Here is a 22,391-nt window from a genome sequence, read left to right as displayed (position 1 = left end):
AGGGAAAGAATACTTTCAAATTTCACAAATATCACTTTATCAAACATCATCATTTCTGAATAATGGATTTTTGCCAGTATCTGGAGAGTCCAGTTCTCAGTCTGAACAAAACATTTTTTTCTAGTCATTATTAATGCTACAATGTTTTCATGTTTTTAGAGAAACACTTAACATGCTAAATTGATATTTTGTTTTATCAACTATTTCTCAAAATTTACAACCTCAAACATCTTGTTTAACTGACTTTGTGACTGTATGACACCATAACCTAGCTGAAAATTTAATTGCAATAACCGATTATTGACTGGCATCAATCAGCCTGTTTTTACAATTCTATTTTTTCTGCTTGCATATCGCCAGAATTTTGGAACCTCTGAAAATTCAACATTCCAATTTTCACGTACACATAAATCTTAAATTGGAAGGAGTGCTATAATCATAAATTGAGTATGCCAGTCAGTATCATGAAAGCATTTGGTACTACCACTAAATTCGCAAATATTGGTGCCATACAGAAAAATCCACTAAATACTGAGAAGAAATAATTTACTTATTTCCTATAGCTCAATAGGACAAGTGTTAATAACAACGTTGATGCTTAATAACTATCAGCCTTGAATAGATTATTAAAAAATGAGACCAGCAGTAGCCTTATCTTTACCACAGCTGGTTAGTTTCCTAGTCTTTGGTTCTCCCCTCCCCCTCTCCCTCCCACCCATTTTTTGGGGGATGACTGAAACCATAACATTATTAATAAATGATTGGTGAACTCACGGATCATTAGACTTCGGAATAAGAGTGCCAAGCTCCTTGATTCGGTAATTAATATTATACCTTCTTCTTCTTTCAACTATTAAAAAAGAAATATTATTGATTATTCTCATTAAAGCATAATTCACTTTTGGTCAGCTGTAAACTTTCTTAACAATCTTTGAAAAACAATGAGCAAAAAAGTTTCATTTAGTGAAAAGGGTACTTCTCAAAAATAAAAAATTCAAACACATTTTATTCTAAAAGTAAAAATAACAATATTAGAATTGTGAGTCTATTATTCACAATTATTTTAAAACATTTTCTCTCAAAAACATTTTTATCATTCTTTGAAATGCAATAATATTCACTCATACTGATATATATATATATATATTTATATACTCTCCTTTCTCATACACGCCACTGAAAGGCTAACACAAAGTTTGCTACATGGTAGGTATGTGTGCCCAAATAGACTATGACCTCTTTGAGGGCAGGGACAATTTCTTTTGTATCTCCAGAGGCCTTGGCATGTAAAAGGTGCTAAATTAATATATGTTGATTAGACTATAAATATAGTTTTCTAATTTAACAACTTTCAATAATACATAGAGCAGTGATTCTTAAACTCTGGCATGCATCAGACACACCTGGAGGGATAGTTAAAATAAATTTGTACCCAGCACCTAGAGATTCTGATTTTAGTAGGACTGGGTTGGGACCCAAGAATTTGCATTTCTAACAAGTTCCCAGGTGATGCTGATGCTGCTTGTCTAGGGCTCACACTTTGAGAACTACTGATATAGGTTTTTATTCAGAGACTGTTTTCTCTGTTTGCATTTCTATGCATCCATTGCCTATGGAAATTTTGTGCATCTAGTAAATGTTCAATAAATGTCAAATATACAAATAAGTAGAGTTTTCTATATTGACCCTTATCTAAGAGCAGTCTTATAGAGCACAGAGTAGTCCTATATTCCCAGTGCTCTATATTTCCAGTATCAGGAACCACAACTTATGCATAATATTGTTTAAGTAGATAACATTTTTAAAGCTTTTTAGGGAAATGAAGGAAGTAAAATGTCATGAAGAAGAAGAAAACTATATGTCAAAAACATTAAACCATACATGCTTCAAAAATAAGATCTGCTACTAGAAACAAGGAAAGTCATGAAAAAAATATCAATTGTCTTGGTGAACCTACTCTACAAAGCAATTTACCATGAATGAACTTGACCTTCAAAAATAATACATTGGGATTCCTCTGAAATTAGGATATAATTGATTCTTGGGAGAGTTTATTCTCCCTCTTTACCAATCCTGTTTTCCTATGCATGTGCTACATGGTGTCAAAAAACTGACACCATATAAAAAACTGAAAAGAAAATAAAGATAATGCTGATAGAAATACATTTATATTTTACAGTGAGAATTTATTAGTAAGTCTATGTTCACACATACTCACTCCTATATTATAAAACAGACTTTTAAATATAAGATGAAGAGCAGCTAGGAAGGATGTTCACAGCTTTATCTCAAAATAGGAAACTGGTTTAGTCCTATAATGTTTTATCAAAATCTATTATTTAGATGCACCTTACATAAAATATCAGAAATTCCTACCCAGCTCTTCTTAGATTGTGCCCAGTAAAACTGTTAATGGCTAATTATGATGAGAAGTTTGGTTCCTCAATGTTTTCATCTCCAGTACTAGTTGTGTGTAAAGGAGTCAAGTTTTAAGAAATTACTAAACTATTTCATGCTACACGTGATTTCACTCGTCACCAAGTTTCTGATATATTCACTCATTCCTGTCCTTAGATCCAAGCAAAAGGGGCCTCTCTTCTCAGACCCCATACTGATGAGGAGGCCCCTTTGCCTTTTCTTACCACACCCATCCACACTGAGCAAGGGAGCCACAGGACAAAGGGATCCCCCTTCTAAACTACATTCCGGGTAATTTGCAACAGGAATATCTTCCCAAACACCCTGAGCCTGTTCAGGCTGCTTCCCAGGTCCATCCTCTTGAGGGAGGATCAGGACACCAAGGTGCTTACCCTAGTCCCAAGATGCAGACAAGGGGCAGCTGTTTGCAGAGATATGTATAGAACTTGAATATACAGAATGAGGGGTTCCCACTAGTGTTTGAGGCCACTTGCAGCATACAAATGCAAGTGGCCTCTAGGGGGTAGACAGAGAAGTGAGATGGGCTGCTGGCTAAAGGCTGGCATTGCCCCACCCTGACATTCCTACTCAGAATTCCAAGAATCTGAGAATTCTTATTTCACACCTGGCCTTCCAATCTTTAGGAAGGATAGAACATACTTAATTTAGCATTTCTAGCTTGAGTTATAGCTTTTAAGTATTTAGACATCTGGTAAGTGGGACTTTATTTGTCCTCCAGCCATGATCCTCACAAATGTTAAGGGATATCCTAGATTCACATTTAAAATGTGATACTAATTTTTTGTAACATTGATATCTCCAAAAAGGAAGATCACTAAGTAAGAGAATCCAAATTAGAAAACTCTTTGATAATGGTCATACCAGGCGCCTATCATACTTTACATTAAATGACCTGTTATTTAAAGTGCAAACATAGAGGAGAGAAGAAAGGATCAAGGAAGCTAATAGTTAGCAGGCTTAAAACTAAGAGAGAAGGCTTTATCTCCTTGATGTATTATTAATTCCTTCTGGCAACAGCTAGTTCTGTCTTTCAGGTTCTACTTGCCTCATAAACTGCACCAACACTTATCTGCTCTGCCACTAAGTAATCAGAATCAAATCATTTCCCTCTCCACAATTACTCTAAGGACTGGTATAACCACAGGTCAGCCTTCTCCTCAGTCACACAGTCAACCTACTCTGTGACGTAGGCAGATGCTTCATGAACAGATATATACAGGTTTCACAGGTACATGTAGAATCAATTTCAACTAAACACATGTAAGGAAATTCCTGGTTTGTTTTAGGGCTTTAAAGTTTTTATTTAATTCTATTCTATTCTATTTTTTTCTCATTTTTTGATTTGGCTCCCAGAACAAAAAAGCTTCACACTCAATTAGTCAAGCTCTCTTAAGACAGTTAAGCATTTGAGACATGACAAAGCACTCTAAAGCTCAACTTGCCCCTCAACAACTTCCCTGGACTGCATTTACCCATCTCATGTGACCCATTATCAGAGTCAAATTGACCCCCAGGAAGGCATAAGAGGCCCCTTTTTTGGCAGCAGCAGTGGAATTCACCAGTACAACATAAGCAGTACTTTCAGATAACTTATCATTAGGAAGGGAGGAGCAGATTGACACAGAAAGATAAGAACCTGGAGTCACATTTCTTGCTATTTAAATGGTGTACATTTTCTAAAGTCACTTTTATAACTGAGTTCAGACATAACTCAATGCTCACATGCAGTCTGAGAGAGAGAGAGAGAGAGAGAGAGAGAGAGAGAGAGAGAGAGAGAATGATCAAGGAGAGAACTTGAGATGCTGAACTTCATAAAAATGTCTAGCTTTTCTGAGAGTTCACATTGTTTAAATTTCCCAACATAGTTCTACCAGTGAGCATGTACACTTCTGGTCATCTGACCTCAAAATATTTATGGGGCAACAATAAAACATCACACATTTTAAATTCTGCATTTCCTCTTGCATTAATTAATTTTGTTTCAAAAAAAGGAAAATATACTTACTGAGGTTGTGGTTGTCCTTTTTTTGTCTCTCTTTTGCCAAAGCTCGAGTATCAGTATCTGATCGAAAGGAAGACAATTGAAACAGTACTTATTTCTACCTTACAATCCTTCCAGTCAACATAATTCAGAAATACTAGTGAAAATTACTTGCTCCAAGTGGTAAAATATATATACATATTTTTTGCAAATATTCAGAAATTTGGAACAGAGTGCTCTTTAGTAAGAAGGCAGTGACAAAACCTATGGGCTTTGAGCAGTAAAACCTGGATTTGTATTCTGGCCCTCCATTTAATAGCCTTGTGAACTGTTACCAAAGTTCTCTGTGTCTCAGGCTTCTTATCTGTAAAACTGATATAATATAATACTTACCTGATAATCACTGTGATGATTAAAAATAGGTACAGCACACAGAAAATATTAAACTGCTTAATCATTTTTATTAGTATTGTTCTCAGAATTTTAAGATTATTCAAAATTATTACAACATAATTTTTTTATAAAAAATTATGATTTCTACATCCCAAGAATTGGAACTAACTACATTCCTCAGATATTCCTATTGGACAACTCCATACTTTCAGTAAGTGACACTTCATGTGCTATGTAGTTGTGAGCATTTGTGATAGTCAGTCTCCAATATGGCCCACGATGATTTTCACTCATGATATTCACACCTTTGTTAATGCCCTTCCACAGTGAATAAAGCTGACCCGTTTAACCAATAGAATTCTGTGGGAATGATTAGTGTGGCTTCCCAGACTACATCATAAAAAACATTTTCAGCTTCCCACTTTGGTGTCCTTTGAATTGCTAGTTGTCATGTCATGTGGACACCTGAGCAGTCCTGTGGAGAGGTCAATGTGGTAAAGAACCAAGGCCACTTGCCAACAAGCAGCACCGACTTGGAAGACCTGTGAGTGAACCACCTTGGGAGTGCATCCTCTAGCCCGTCAAGTGGCAAATGTCTGTACCTCTGGCCAACATCTTGACTGCAACCTTATGAGAGACTCTGAGCCAAAACCAGTTTTAAAGGTCACCCCCAGAATTTCTGAACCATAGGGATTGTATGAGATAATAAATGTTTATTATTTCAAGCTGTTAAAGTTTGAGTAATTTGTTATACAGGAATAGATAATTAATACAATGTTCTTTGAATTATTCTAGTTTTAAAATAGAAATACATTTATTTAAATTTAGTTAAGGCTACATTCATTAATTTTAGTCTAAATAATTTGAATGCATAGATATTTTTGAGTTATTGGTTAGACTCCAAGAATGGATATATTGCATTTATTAAAAATGTTTATATTAACTGTATAAAAATATTTAAAGACCAGTGTTTGAGCTCCAAACTAAAAATTTGTTATGGAAATTTCGACTGAGTTTTATTTTATTCTTATGGAGAAACTAACACTGGTCTTATAAGTCATGAAATCCTTATTTTGATCCACTTCTGCTTCTAATCAGCTGTATGACTTTGGGAAAATAACTCCTCTGACTCTTGATTCCCACATCAACATATTGGAGGAATTTGACAGTGCCCCTATAATTCCTTTGAGTTGTAACAATTTTGAGATTTACTATTGAAAACTGAGGGTTTTTTACCCACATGAGAAAGTTAAATGTGAATCATGAAATCCATAAAACAAGCTAAAAAGGGGAAAATCTAATTTTCCTTAATCTATTAATCTGTTCTTTTGCAATCATGTTAATAAATTGCATCTATTCAATATCAAAATGAACCTATGTTAAGTGAAGAGCTTACTCAAACTGTCATATACATATGAATGAAGTTATGTGTATATTCACCCAATTCCTAAAATAATTAATTAATTCAATTGAACTGTAAGTTATGCTAACTTGCTGTTTGGTTGTCATAGAGGAAAAAAGAGATGGATTTACTCTCTAATTGTCTCCCATTTTAACTAACTATTTTAGTAATATTTTTTAAATCCTCTTTAGCTTGGAAATATATGTCACTCATGTCTTATGTAGTTGATTTTTAAAAAGGATGAAACTATAAAAGCAATGTTACCTGTAATTTCTCTTTTCATTGGTAGACTACTTGGACAAGAAGCACTTGTAAGGCCCATATTAACTGGTGAAATTCCCTGCTCACCACTATACACATCCAAAATACTTCCAGAAAGCTTTAGAGGAAAAAGGAAGAAAAGATCAATCAAATCTTCGTTGGATATTGACAAAGTATTTAGATGTTCATTTTAAATTTACTACTTTATTAATAGTAATTTGTAATATATAGCATTTTAATCTTAAACAAAAGTGAGTATGCCTTAATTTTGTAAAATCATTGTGGCATGCTTATGGATAAGTTATGTTGAAAAAAGCTATTTGTATTTAAGCAAAAGGAGAAATTAGTTCACTCACGAAGAAAAATTTTGATTAATATTTACAAAGCTATGGGAATTTGACCCAGGATATTACCTGGTTATAAATGAAAAAGATTGAAAATATCATTTTTGACAAAAATCAATATACATATTAGCAAAGCTGGAAAGTTCATTGCATGTCATAAATTAGGTATAATGGTTGAACATTTTGGAAGCCTTCTTAATACCATCAGTGCTACCAGAAACTCACAGTCAAGAGGTGTTCTACACTGTTAATTAAGTGAAAAACTTTCTTTCCTTCCTGGAAGGCATACTTTTCTCAATGTACACTTAATGTTCTAGATTATTATAAATATCCTAGCTGGTAACCAAAAGTAGTCTAAAACTGCTTTTACCTCTAGTGGATATAGGGTATGTCTAATTATAGCAACACTGCAATTCTTAAAGTGCTTCTTGGGAACAATTTTTCAGAAAGCTAAGATACTTTATACACAATTTAAAATCGTACCAATTTGTTAGTTAAAATGTGCTTATTGATTTGATCTCCCAAGAAAAAAATTTAAATAATATTTGTAACTCAAGTTAATATTCATTATTCCAGAACAAGCTACATTTAAAATATAAGATTTGAATGTTTAAAATATTTCCATTCTAAGTATCTTTATTTCATTTCTGGGAAGTCAACCAAGAGCTGAATAGGCAGTATCATTTTTCTTTCCTAAAGAACTAAAAATAATACAAGTAACAAAGCAAAGCTATAATCAGATTATTATGGAGACTCTAACATCTTATTCCCACTTTTTGTAAAACTCCAGTTCAAACTGAGGGAAAGTTTTTAATACTTATAAAATCGGATTGAAAATAAATGTGAAGAAAGACCAAAATTAGTTTCTGACATAATAATCTATTAAACTATATAATAATATTGTATATTTCTGAGGGAAAAAAATCATTGAAAATACAGTGGAAATCAGGCTAATATTTAAGTGTATGTGCATATCAATAAGGACATTATAGATTGCATATGGTATTCTGATGTATGTTTTCATATATTGGTTCTTCTCATTATATACTCTATTTGGACTCCTCATCTTTATTTTATATAAATTCATTGTTTTAAAATGTATTTTTGCTTCTGGGACCTTAGAAGGGAGAGCCTTAAGTGGGATATTTATTCCCTCTCAATTTCCTCATCTGAAAAATGGGGACAGGGACAAAGTTGACCAAACTGGATAGATGAGTATTAGTATCAGTACAACACAATTAGGAAGAAATCCTAAAAGCAGATATTTCCCTAACATGTGAGTCATTTAGTTATATTGGTAAAATTTAAAAGTTTCCAAAATCTTTTTTTGAAAACCCTGTTGGTTATAAGCTGGGGCATCACCAACCTGAATTGTTCATTTCCACTGTGCCTTTGAGAAACATAATGGACATGCTGAACAAAAAGACAGGGAGTGAGGGAGAAGGAAGGGGGAAAGAACTAGGAAAAGGGCACTTTTCTCTGAAGAGTTTGAATTCTGATGGATTTCAATGCAGCAGTGGCAAATAGCAGAAATGTTTGAGAAGAAAAGGAGCCATATTACATATACACTGCACAATAAAGTGATAGATTCCTAACTATAGCATCTCACTGGGTCCATATTACCTTGTCAGACTGTACCCAATGCATTTTTCCTTAGAAATGGGTCTGGAATTCTGAAAATGAATCTAATCCTGCTTAACTGTGGGTATATTACATCCTCTCCTGACCTTGGTTATTGTCAATTTATGCCCTGAAGCACAATGATTAATATCCTATTTAATTTTATGCTGTAGGTACTACTCTATTTCATGTAAATAGCTAATCACTTTTTGAATATCATTAAACAATTGGTTTCAGTTTCAAAGTATGTAATACATCTCACATAATCTAAAGAGCCTTTTCTCCATTAAAAGATATAAGGGTACAGTGTTAGTGAAAATTTAAAGTTTACATAGACATTGGAAAAGGCTTACAAAGCAAAATTATAACTACTTTTTTTAAAGGTATAAGTTACTTAGGTATTAAGGTCTAAGTCTTAGCTTTATTTTATAGAGTAGTAGGCAACTGGATAGATATTTTATGAAGAAGTATTTATTATTCTGGTTAAAACACAGGTTACTTTTTCAGAAAAACAAAATCATTGACATAACAATAGGGAAATATTATTATTAGAAATAAACTCATAAATTTTAAAGACATCTAATAAAGAATTTATTATAAAATATTTTCAACAAGGTAAAAAACATACTCCTCAAGACAATTCTTCTTTCCAGTAGAAAAAAGTGAACTCCTGATCTAAGAAGTTGCTTTGAAGTGAGAAGTGATTGGCAGTGGTTCCTGATGTCCAAGATTCTCTACCCTAGATTTTAGTCACATCTCATTACTAAGATCATAGAGACTTAAGTGGACTGAGCACTGGCCTTTCCACACATATGCTACCTTTCAGAGTAGCCAATATTCCCTAAAGAAAATTAGCTCACAAGTCAATATATCAAAACGTTAGAGGAAAATGACTTATTTTAAAAGTTAAACAATATGGAGTGTTAGAAATAACATCAAAAGCACAAATTTTAGAAATAAAAAGTAAAAGATCACATGAAACCAAGTTTTTAAAATTGACCTAGTGTACATTCGAAAAGAAATAAAGATATTTGTAACATCTTTATAATATAAAATAACTTGTAATAATTTATAATATAAAATAATAACAAGAAAGCATAAAATGGCTGAAGTGATGAAGCAGAAATAGGAACCATGAAAATATAATACTTGAACAAAATAAAACTATGGAAAAAGAGCATAATGCATATACTTAGAAAGAAATAAAGGAATTACCAAATTAAAGTAATCTCTCAGGAGGGTGATGAAAAGAACTAAGAAACAAAGCATACGAAATAAAATCTAATTAGTATGTAGGATAGAATTATTAGAACTAAAATACAGACAGGTATTAGGACTCTCAGAGAAAAAGAATAAATAAAAATGGAAGGAAGAAAAAATTTTAAGAAATAATGGAGATGCATTTCCTAGAATTAACACTAAATAAAAGACCAAAAAGTCTTTTATTTTATCTCATCTTATTTTATCATTGTTATATTTTGATTTAAAAATCAAAGGGCCTATAGAATATCAAAGAAGAAAAACCTACACCCAGACACATTATAGTGAAATTTAAGAGTATACAATGACAAAGAGAAAGATTGAAAAGCCTAAAGAGAAAAAGAAAAGATTATGCTCAAAGGAACAAGAATCTGATTAACATAAAATATTTCAATAGCAAAATGGATGAAAGAAGAAACTGAATCAGTATTTTTCAAATGTTTAAAGAAAAGGACTTAAAATACAGAGTTTTATATCCAGCCCAAATATCATCCACATATGAGGTCATGATGAAAAATATTCTTAGAGGTATAAAATGCTTAAGAATATTTTCTCTCAAAGACTAACACTGAAAACAGTTTTGGATGAAGCAAATATGATATAATAAAATATGTCATAAAAAATAATCAAATATCTTGGTAAAGTGGTTGTAGTCTAAAAAAGAAGAAGGGAATCAAAGTCAAAGATAAAATGAAATGTATAGGGCTTCCCTGGTGGCACAGTGGTTGGGAGTCCACCTGCCGATGCAGGGGACACAGGGTCATGCCCCAGTCTGGGAAGATCCCACATGCCGCGGAGTGGCTGAGCCTGTGAGCCATGGCCGCTGAGCCTGCACGTCTGGAGCCTGTGCTCCGCAATGGGAGAGGCCACAACAGTGAGAGGCCCACGTACCGCAAAAAAAAAAGAAATGTATAACCATATAACTCAGTACTAAAGTCTAGATAATATCAGTATGATTGGATTGGAGTAGTAAAAAAGCCAATGGATGTGAAAGTGGTAAAAAAAAATTACTAAAGAAAAACATATTAAAATGTAGGACTCACTTAAATAATAAAATAAGATGCGAGAAACAAATGAAAATATATCAATAAGAATAATCAATGTAAATAGGTCAAACTCCTCAGCTAAAAGGTTGACAGTTTGGTTAAAAAGACAGTATTTAGATCTATGTGGCTTACAAGAGACACCACTACATTGCAAAAGGACACAAAAGATTGAAAGTTAAAAGATGGGAAAAGATATGTCCAGCAAATTATAACCATAGGAAACCAGTGAACTACATTAATATCAGAGAAAATAGGCTTTAAAATTAGAAAAATTAGGGCTAGAGAGAGTCACTATCTAACAATAAAGAATTCAATTCTCCAAAAAGGCACAGCAATTATGAGCAGGATTGTACGTAATAGAATAACATAAAAATATGAAACAAAATGTTTGTAACTACAAGGAGAAATTAATAAATCCATCAACATATTGGGAGATTTCAACATATTTCTCCCTGTTTTTTGAAAAGTCAAGTAGACAAAAATAATCAGTAATGTTCTAGATGTAAACAATAAAAGTAAAGTCTTGGCCTAATACATGTATATAGTTCTACATCTACAAATTAGAGGACACACAGTTTTCCAAGTACGTATGGAATGTACATAAATATTGATCATGTACTCAGAAAAAATACTAAAACCAACTCCCCCCCAAAAAAAAATTTCAAACATTTCATAGAGTTCTTGATTTCCTATATATTTAGAAATTCTTAAGTGACTCAAGAGTAAAGACCAAATCATACTGTAATTTAAAAATAAATGAAAGATACTGAAAACACACATAAAGAAACTTCTGGAATATGGCAAAATAATGCTTTGAAGGAAATTTATGCCCTTAAATATGAGAAAAATAGATAAAAATTTGAAATTTGATAAACTAAGTAAATTTCTCAAGAAGTTAGAAGAATAACCAAATAAACCCAAAGCAAGTAAAACAGTAATATAAGATCATAAATCAGTGAAAAACAAAACAATGCAAAAGACAAGCTTTGTTTTGTTTTTTCAGTTAACAAACTTGACATGCCTCTTACAAGACTGATTAAAAAGAATGAAGACTAAACAAATGATATCTTAAATGAAAGGAGGATATAACCACAGTACAAGTTGAGATTTATAAGTTTTTTTCCTCAAGGATCAGGAACAAACAAGACTGGGACACCACCCACCTTCTTGCCTCACTTCTTTTTAACATAGTGTTGGAAGTCCTAGCCAGAGCAATTAGGCATGGAAAAGAAAGTCATCCAAATTGGAAAAGAGTAAGTAAAATGATTTTGTTCACAGATGATATGATCCTATATTTAGAAAATCATGAGGCTACACACACACACACACACACACACACACACACACAAACAAGTATGAAAGCTAATAACTGAATTCAAAGTTGCAGGATACAAAATCAACATGCAAAATATGTTGCATCTTTACACACTAACAAAGAACAATCTGAAAAGGATATTAAGAAGTCAATTCCATTTACAATAACATCAAAAAGAATAAAATATTTGGTAATAAATTTACCCAAGGAGGAAAAGACTTAGACACTGAAAACTAAAAAACATTGCTTAAAGAAATTAAAGAAGATATAAATAAACGGAAAGATATCCCATGTTTTTTGATGAGAAGACTTAATATTGTTAAGATGACAGTTCTACCCAGAGCAATCTACAGATGCAATCCAAACCCTATTAAAATCCTAACAGTGGTTTTTGCAGAAATAGAAAAACCCATATTAAAACTCATATGGAATCTCAAGGGACCCTGAATAGCAAAAACAATCTTGAAAGAGAACAAAGTTGGAGGACTCAAATTTCCATATTTCAAAGCTTACTACAAAGCAACAATAATCAAAACAGTGTGGTACTGACATGAAGACAGACAGAGAGAGTGGAATAGAGAGCCCAGAAATTAGTCCTCAAATATATGGTCAAATGAGTTTTGACAAGAGTGCCAAGACCAAGACAGTTTTTCCAACTAACAATCCTGAGAAACTAGATAGCCACATGCAGAAGGTGAGGTTGGATTCTTACACCATAAACAAAAATTTCTCAAAATGGATCAATGACTTAAACATAAGAGCTAAGGCTATAACACTCCTAGAAGAAAAGATGAGGGAAAATCTTCATGATATTGGGTTTGGTGATGATTTTTTGGATATGATAGCAAAATTACAGGCAACAACAACAACCAAAACAGATAAATTGGACTTCATCAAAATTTAAAACTTTTGTACATCAAAGGACACTATCAAGTGAGTGAAAGGACAACTCACAAAATGGGAGAAATTACTTGCAAATCACATATCTGTTCAGAGATTAGTATCTAGACTACATAAAATAAACTCATATGACTCACAAAAACAGCAACAAAAACAATCCAATTTAAAAAATGAGCAAAGAACTTGAATAGACGTTTCTCTGAAAAAGATACACAAATGACCAATAAGGACATTGAAAGATACTCAACATCATTAGTCATTAGGGAAATATAAATCAACATAATGTTTTACAACTTCACACTCATTAAGATGACTATTATTAAAAGAAAGGAGGGCTTCCCTGGTGGCACAGTTGTTGAGAGTCTGCCTGCCGATGCAGGGGACACGGGTTCGTGCCCCGGTCTGGGAAGATCCCACATGCCGCGGAGAGCTAGGCCCGTGAGCCATGGCCGCTGAGCCTGCACATCCGGAGCCTGTGCTCCGCAACGGGAGAGGCCACAACAGTGAGAGGCCCGCGTACCACAAAAAAAAAAAAAAAAAAAAAAAAAAGAAAGGAAAACATGTTGGTGAGGCTATGGAAAAAAATATTACCCTTGTTCATTGCCACTGAGAATGTGAAATGATGCAGCCACTGTGGAAAATAGTATGACAGTTCTTCAAAAGTTAAATTTAAAATTAGCATATGACCAACAATTTCTCACCTCTAGGTATATACCAGTAAGAGTTGAAAGCAGATACTCAAACAGATATTTGCACACCAATGTCCATAGAAGCATTAAAGAGCCAAAGGGTAGAAACAATCCAAATGCCCATCAATAGATGAATGGATAAATAAAACATGGTATATACATATAATGGGATATTATTCAGCCATAAAAGGTAATGAAGTACGGATACATGTTACAACATGTATGAATCTTGAAAACATTATGCTAAGTGAAATAAGCCAATAGAAAAGGACAAATATTGTATGATTCCACTTACATGAGGTACCTAGAACAGTCAAATTTATGCAGGAAGAAAGGAAAATAGAGGTTACTAAGGGCTAGAGGTAAGGGAAAATGGGGAGTTATTGTTTAATGGGTCCAGGGTTTCTCTTTGGAAGAATGAAAAAGCTCTGGGAATGTATAGCAGTAATGGTTGCACAACAATGTGAATCTATGTTATGCCACTGAATTGTACACTTTAAAATGTTTATAATAGCAAATTTTATGTTATACCACAATAAAAAAGATAATAACAGAGATTACCTATAATAATTTTCCAATGACTGTGAATGCTTAGGAAAAATACATATATTTCTAGAAAAGTATTATTTGGTAGAACTTACTACACAAGTAATTAATAGTCTTGAATAGTCGTATGATTACTGAAGAAATGAAAACAAGCTTTAAACAATTACACAAGAAAATATCTGGACTAGACAGTTTTATGGGCAAAACTGTCACATTTTCAAGAAACATACCATCTCAATTTTGTACAAACATTTCCAGACAATAGAGACAAGAGAAAATATGTTCCAATTCATTGAGACTGAAACCATATGAAAACATTATGAGAAACAAATATTATAGACCCATTTCATTCATTCTATAAATCTTAAGCAAAATATTATTAGTAATTTGAATTCAAGAGAATATAAACAAGGTAACTTACCATAATCAAGTTGGATTTCCCATAAATATACTTTATGACGTTAAAAAAGAAAAAGAAACTCTATGATCATCTCAATAGATTTTTAAAAAGTATCTGATAAAATTCAATCCCATTTATTATAAAATTCTTAGTTTGTAAGAGGACAATAACTTTCAATAATAGAAAAATATAGCTTTGCCTGTGTTTAAAATCAGTGTTTCCCTATGAGAAAATAAAATCTGGGTCTAAAATTATTGTACAAATATTCATATAACCATTTACTCTCAGGCCAAATACAGTAAAGGGCAGCATAAATGATCTGACCTAAATTCCACATGTTTTTTCTGTTTTGGCCTCTTCCCTCTCCATGTACTAGGTCCAATGTATTACCCAGTTATGACATTTTTTTCTTTTAAATCATTCGTCAGTTTAAATTTTCTTCCCTATCCTCGTATCTCAAGTCCCTCAGGGCCTTCAGCCTAAGATATGTCCCTCCCTCCAGTAGCCCTCCATCCCTCTCAGTTAGTTTCCAACTGCTCCTCTCAAACCAACTCATGTTTTAAAAAATACAACTTTCTTCTGATCTCTCCCAGCTCAAAGAACTAAAATTTAAACCTCTCCCCTTTGATTCATATATTAAGTTCAAACCCTTGTGTCCAGCTTTCAAAATCTCATTAAATGGCCCCACATTATCTGGTCAACATTATTTCCCACTACTCTCAAGTTCTGAAAGATTTCTCATCACCACATACACATATGTAGACTATGTCACAGCTTGTAAAAATAGATCTCCCACTCCAGTGGGAGGGAAGAGGCAAGAGGATAGAATGTTGCCAAACGGAACCTATGAATCCACATATGGAGAATTTTTAAAAGATAATAAAATCAAGCAATATCATAATATATATATGCAACATCATAGATAGTTGAGTATTTATTATACACCAGATATTCAGATAAGCATGTTTCATAGTAATAACAAATAATAGCTTCTCAGGTAATCTTTATAATAACCTTGTGAGTGAAGTCTCATAGTTCCCATTTTAAATATAAATAATTAAAACTGAAAAATTAAGTACTTATCTCAAGATCATACAGTTGTAATAAATAAAAGACTTGAGATTAAAACTTAGGTCCATTTAACACAGAGGCTGGATTCTTTACTACCTATCCTATTGTGGAAGGGCTCTTGCCTTAACACTTTTAATGGTAAGAAGTGTTTTGAAAACTCAAAAAAGTTGGAGGCCATTGGAGAATATTTTTCTCAGTTTTATTCTTTCCCACTGCTATTTTCTGCACCTCAAATGTCCTCATGCTTTCTTTAAGTATCAAAGTACAACCTACTCTCTAAGGCTCAACTTAAGGTCCAAACCATCTCCAACACTCTCCCTATGGCAACCTGGCTTAATTTTTTTCTTCACCAAAACGCTATAGTATGAGGAAACTTGACCACAAATTCAATAATTTAATTCACTTTTATTGTTTTACCCCTCTTCATTTATATTCACTCAGCAAGAGAGAGGGTACTATAGTACCCAGGAACACTCATCATGTTTCTGAAAACTGATTAGGTAAAACCCTGAGAATTTCCTGGAGATACATACATGTGCATTTGTGTATATGCATACATACATATAATATGCATATATGTATTATGTATATTATATATGGGTGTGTGTGGTGTGTGTGTGATGTATCTATCTCCCAGATAATCTCATTATAAATACAAAAAAGGAAATAAAATCATATCTATATACATATATTTCCAGACAATTTTTCAGTATAGAGACTAAAAGAAGAAAAACTTCTAAATTCATACATAGATGTATATGTGTGATATCTATATGTCAATATCTATATCAAATATTTAGTGTGAGTTTCATGGGAAAGTGAGGGGATTTTGAGTTGTTTGGACCCTCTATTTTGCTTTTCTCTGAAGACATTTACTGTGAATGCAAAATGGCAAAATTGAGCTTGAGACTGTTAGAATAATTGTAGGCATAGAAAGAAGATAAACTTCAGGAATAAAGAGTGAACACTGTAGGAGAGCATATATCACACAATGTAAGCATACATAAAAACTGGCATTTAAGAGAGTATTATCTTTCCTTTTGTGTATTTATTCTTTCCTCTAGTTTACCTTTAAACATAGTAAACTAGATTTTTCCAGTTTTAGGACATGTACAATTGATCTCCCCCTAACTTTATTTTATTTGCTGAAGCAGGGCTATGAGGTTTGAATGATAAACATTGAAAAGAGAAATCCCACTGAGTTATTTTTTTTTCGTTCTATTATAAGTGAATAAAAATAATCTGTTGGGCGGGAGTGGGAGATTCCTGTCCTTGACCAGCTGGTTCACAAAGCAAACAGAAAAGATAAAATACAAAACAGAGAATGGTAACATAATAAATGCTTTTGCATCATACACTTTATATATATATAATCTGTTTAGTACCAAATGTAAACGCTGCAACAAATAATTAGTAGAACCTTCACTTTTTGATAAAAAGGTCAAAATATAACATTATTTTTAAAAATTGTTTAACTAAATAGACTATAAAAATATTTTTACTGTAGCCAAAGCATTAAAAACTATCTTCTAAGTAAACAAGCTTGTCAGTACAGCAGATTATATGTTACACTTTTCAATGCTCAACTTCTACATACCTTATTTTATTGACTATTAGTTTATAAAGTTTAAATTCAGTATTTAAGGTGGTTTTATCTCCAAACATTGAAAGATTTCCAAAATGCACTTGCTCACCAGTTTTAACTCTGAAGTGTCTATAACCTTCACAATAGCAATGGTTTTCTCTTTCTCCTTCATCATTTTCTTTTCCTTACACTTGCAAGCAATAACTGGGAGAGCTGTGCAGAAACTTCTAAGGTGAACTTTGGTTCTTCCTTGGACTTTAAGTCTAATCTGCTCTAGATTGTGATTGACAAAAGCTTGCTTGTTGGTGTTATGTAGTCCTTTCAAGTTCCAACCAAGCACAGGGGGTTGTTAATATTTACTCAGTCCTTGCCTCTGAAATAGTCTTGAACTATAACAGTATACTGAGATTGTCAAATGCCACCAGCATTTACAGACACTTTATTGAAAAATACCCATCTATGATAAAAGAAATGAGTTACTGTGCACAACCACATCTCTGAAAGGGAGAGGTGAAACTAAGACTAAAGGGTAGAAATTATAGAGAGACAGATTTAAACTCAGAGGCTAAACAATCCTTTGGCTGGAATGTGACAGAGGATCGGATCAGGCTAAGGTCCCTTCAGATTCTAAGATTTTACAATTCTATGAAATGGCTTCCTTCTGAGGCTGCTAGCACAGCAGAGTGGGTAAGATTGTTGCATTTGGTGTCATACAGGATTGGATTCAAACCCCTCTCTTGCCATTCACTAACTGTATGAACTTGAGTGAGTTACTGAACTTCTCTAAGCCTCTTTCCTCATTTGTAAAATAATAATCCATAATAATAGTCTCTATCTCATATGTTTGTTGTGGTGATTAAATTTTCATGAAAAGTGTTTTGCACAATCCTTGTCACATAGCAAGTACCCAAGGCATAGTAGCTATTATTATTGTTGTTATCCTTATTGCTGCTGATTTTAGCCATTAAAAAATTTCCTAAATGGTAATGTATAATGGGAACAATTTTTAAAAATATTGTGCGTGAATTTTAAGGTATTTATTTCATATGCATTTGCTGAGCACCTATGATGTGCTAGACATTTGTGCTGGGTGCTGAGAATAAAATAATGAACAGGTCACTCTTTTAGGCTTTAGGGACATAGCAGTGAACAAGACAGACAAGATCACCAGCTTCCAGGAGTTTACATTTTAAGGGTGGGAGCACACAATAAATAGGTAAATAAAATAAAACACAAGATAATTTTTGTAACACTAATCCTAAGTGTCCCAGGGAATTAAATAAGATATTAATTTAGGAAGTGTGGGATGGGGTCTGCCAAATAGGGTGATTGTGGAAGACCTCTCTGACAAGTTGATATGGACTAAAGATCTGAGTCATAAAGAGATAGTCATGCAAAGATCTGGGACAAAATCATTCCAAGCCCCAAAATGGAAATTCAACGGTCCTAAAATGATAATATGCATGCCATATTCAAGGAGTAGGAAGAAGGCTATCAAGATCAGAGCCTAAAGTTAAAGGGAAGTGCTGACTATGGTAAAGTGTCCTGGTTATATTCTGAGGATTTCAGGAAATTAACAGAATGCTCAGCAATCAGAGAAACAGGATCTGATTTTTGCTATGTGAAGATCATTCTGGCTGCTGTGTGATCAACAGCTGTAAGGGGGAAAGAAGTAGCAGAGAGGTTAGTTCTGAAGTTCAAGTGAGAGATGATCATAGCCTGGAAAAGTGTTTTAGTAGAGGAGCTGATAAGCTGTGAGATTCAGGAAATCTGGGATGCTGAGTAGGAGGGCATACTGATAAATGTGGTTGTGTGGAAGTAAGAGAGAGAAGAAGAATTACTTTTTTTGGAGGGTGTTGGTTCTAGATGGATAAGGAGGGGGACAAAAACTTCTTTTCAGTCAGATTAGGTTTGAGATGTCTGTTGGAAGCACAAAAGATGTTAGGGTAACAGTAAGACATACAAATCTAGCATTAGGGGAGACAGCTAGGCTGGAGAAGGGTTGAGATCACCAACAGAATGTACAGATATGTGAGAAAAGAGGACTGAAGTCTAAGCCTGGGAGCACTTTAGCATGTAGATATCTATTAGAAGAGAAAGAACCAGTAAGGTGGGTGAAAAGCCAAAAAATATGGTGCTACAGAATCCCAGATAATACTTCAAGAAGGAGGGAGTGGTCAACCATGGCTACTGCCACAGAGAAACCAAGCCTGGTGAGAATGGAGAATTTACTATTGGCTTCAGTATTGGTTGGTTTTAAGAGCTCTTTTAGAATTGTAAGGGCAACAGCTGTATTGGAGAGTAGAAAATGAGAGGTAAGGAAATGGAAGTAAAGAGAGTTTTGAGGGGTAGGGAGTCAGGAAATGGTGTGGTAGCTGGAGAGGAATTGCATTCAAAGGGAGTTGTTTGATTTGGTTTTATTTTGGGGGAATCTTAGTAAAGACAAGTGTAATGCTGATATTTATAATTCAATACATCAGAATAGACTGATGATATAGGAGGAGTTGCTATTTAGAGAGGGAAAGTGCTTGAGAAGGGAAGAATTTGTGAGATCTAGGACACAAGTAGTTGGGCTGGCTTCAGATTATGAGCTGGGACAATTCTATTCTAACAGAAGGGATGGCAAAGAAAATCAAAACAGATGCAGGTGGTCTTATAGGATTTGTGATGCAAAGCTAACAAGTAAGTTCTAATCTGATTGCATATATTTTCTCTCTGAAGTATGTTGTGAAAGAGAAATCAGCTAGAAAATGGAGAATGGATGGGGAATGGTGGAGAATTGAGAAGAGAAGAGAAAGTATAATGTTGTCTTAATTAATGAGAATTTTCACCAAGGAATAGCTGTAGAATTGTCTGGTAGTAGTGAAAGCCCCTATGAAATTTTGGTGATGTATTGGAGGTGAGTACTACGAGCAATGTGGTAAAATTTTATCCATTCAGCTACTCAGGTGAAGATGTGGAGTAAGATGAAAAATAAGTTTAATCAGGGTTGGGCTTTTGTTAGGAGAATAAAATGAAGAAAAATGGATATATGCTAAGAGTGTTCGCAAGAGAAATGGTTATATTACTTGACCAAGAATAGGTTAAGGAAGAAATTGTCAAAATGTCATGAGTGAGGGGCCAGGGCAGCCCACCCTCCCCCTGCCTCCACTGTCCATGAGGGCCAGCGTGGGCTCCGGGTGAGTGTGGCCATGGAGGGTTCTCCGGAACCAGGGCCCAGAGGTCCACGGGACCCAATCCCGGGCTTTGAAAAGAACACAGCACAGCTGGCACTGACCTGGAGCACCATGCCACGCTTCCCCCAGTGTCAGCTGGAGAACCCAGAGTACAGCCAGTTGGAGCACAAAGGTGAGCAGGGTGGGGCTGTATGCTGGGCACCACAGGGTGACCTCCAGAGGCTGGTGTTTGGCCCGAACCAAAGGCTGGCCTCAGACAACCCATCTGGTGGACTGCAGTTTGCCAACACATAATGAAGAAAAGATTGGTTCAAAGAGGGAAAAGGCTGACGGGACCCCCAACCCCGCACGACCACACCCCCAGCCACAGATGGTAGAGCAAATTACGCCCTGGACGGAGGGGCAGACGAACAGTGATCCAGCTCACCAAGCTGAGCACTATGCAGCTCTGGCCTTGTCCTGTCCTTCCTGGAGGTCTCAGAGAGATAGAGATGGAGGAAGGAGAAGGGGGCCAGTTATTGCATACGCCCAACTCTACACTGGCCGCTTTCATTTTCCAAGGTGGAGGAAATCCTCACCATATTAATGGCATGGAAAAAAGAAAGAAGAGGTATCCAACGGCAGAGGAAAGAGTCCAATGGACCTGATTCTCTGCACAGAGAATGCTGAAGGTGACCCTCTCCACCCCCAAAAGAAAACAGAACAAAACAGAACAAAACTCATCAGGAAACTCAGTTCAATTGCAGGGTAGAAACTTCATCGATAATACAGAAATCAGTTGCCTTTCTGTACACTCACAACAAACTATCCGAATGAGGAAGGAAGAAGAGAACCCTGTGGACAATGACGGTAACAACACACAAAAAAATACCGAGGAGTCCATCTAACCCATGACCTACAAGATCCGTAACTCAGAAAACTGGACAAGAGACATACCAATGAAAGAAAATGAAAATGATACACACACAACATGGAAAGATAGGTGGTGCTCATGGATCGGAAAAGTCCGTCTTGTGGAAATGATTCCACACCCCCAAGGCAATCCAGAGATGCAATGCCATTCCTCTCAAAATATCCATGGATTTTCTCAACAAGTACAACCAAGAATTCCAAAATGCGTCTGGAAACACAAAAGAACCTAGAGAGTGTCAATATGCTCTTCAGACAGAAGCACAGACTTCGGACTTCCCACACCACCTGATTTCCAACTAGCCTGCCAACCTGCCATCATCAAGACATCATGGTATAGGCACACAAGATATCCACATAGATCCATGGAGGAGAAAGGAGAGTCCAGAAAGAAAGCCACGCTTGTGTGTCTACTCATCTCTGACATAGGAGGTGAGAAGGTCCCGTGGGGACATGATAGCCTGTGCAATGAATGGTGTTGGGGAAACAGGACCACTCCATGCACAAGCATCACAATGGATTCCTTTCTCGTGCCACCTACAACAAGAAACACACCAAATCGACTATTGCAACGTAAAACCTGAAGCCAGGCCAGGCCTAGAAGAAACCCATAGGTACTGTGTTCTTGGACCTCAGTCTTAGAACCATGTTTGTGGATTGGTGTCCTCAAGCAAGGGAAAGAGAAGCACAATAAACCCAGTTGGGGCTCCAGGTGACTGAAAAGGTTTTCAATAGCACAGGCAAGTGTATGCATGACGAAAGAGGCAGTGGACCGAATGTGAGAAAACACTGATTTGCAAACATTGTATCTGAGAATGGCAATCATCTGGAAAACAGACTGAGAAGTCGCACAACACAAGCCTTTGAGACACAAAAACCCTAACCTGATGCTTAACCCTAATAATGTGTGTGTGTAATTATTTGCACTGATAGTTATTTTATACTCAGTATACCTAGATTATGTATAATAAACATATTCTATATCATAAAAGATGTCATGAGTGAGAAATAATAGCTATTGAAAACAGTGGTAGAGTCAATTGATTTGGAGTCT

General features: G+C 34.8%; 1 protein-coding gene across 4 annotated transcripts in view; it reads right to left on the bottom strand.

Annotated features, from left to right (window-relative positions):
* Positions 1-22,391, bottom strand: part of TFEC (transcription factor EC) — a 151,955-nt gene that overhangs the window by 7,176 nt on the left and 122,388 nt on the right. For 3 of the 4 annotated variants that reach the window (XM_007455670.1, XM_007455669.1, XM_007455671.1), the window contains 3 exons: positions 6,480-6,594; positions 4,445-4,501; positions 775-850 (listed from right to left, as the gene is read on the bottom strand). In XM_007455670.1, coding sequence (XP_007455732.1) covers positions 775-850; positions 4,445-4,501; positions 6,480-6,594 — 248 coding nt within the window. Of the gene's footprint in view, positions 1-774; positions 851-4,444; positions 4,502-6,479; positions 6,595-17,361; positions 17,428-22,391 lie in introns of those variants that run through there. The other variant, XM_007455672.1, reaches the window with a different exon arrangement.

Source organism: Lipotes vexillifer, unplaced genomic scaffold (genome assembly GCF_000442215.2).
Source record: "Lipotes vexillifer unplaced genomic scaffold, Lipotes_vexillifer_v1.1 scaffold30, whole genome shotgun sequence".
Lineage (NCBI taxonomy): Eukaryota > Metazoa > Chordata > Mammalia > Artiodactyla > Lipotidae > Lipotes > Lipotes vexillifer.
Note: the sequence above shows the minus strand (reverse complement) of the source record. Positions and strands in the feature narration are given on the sequence as shown.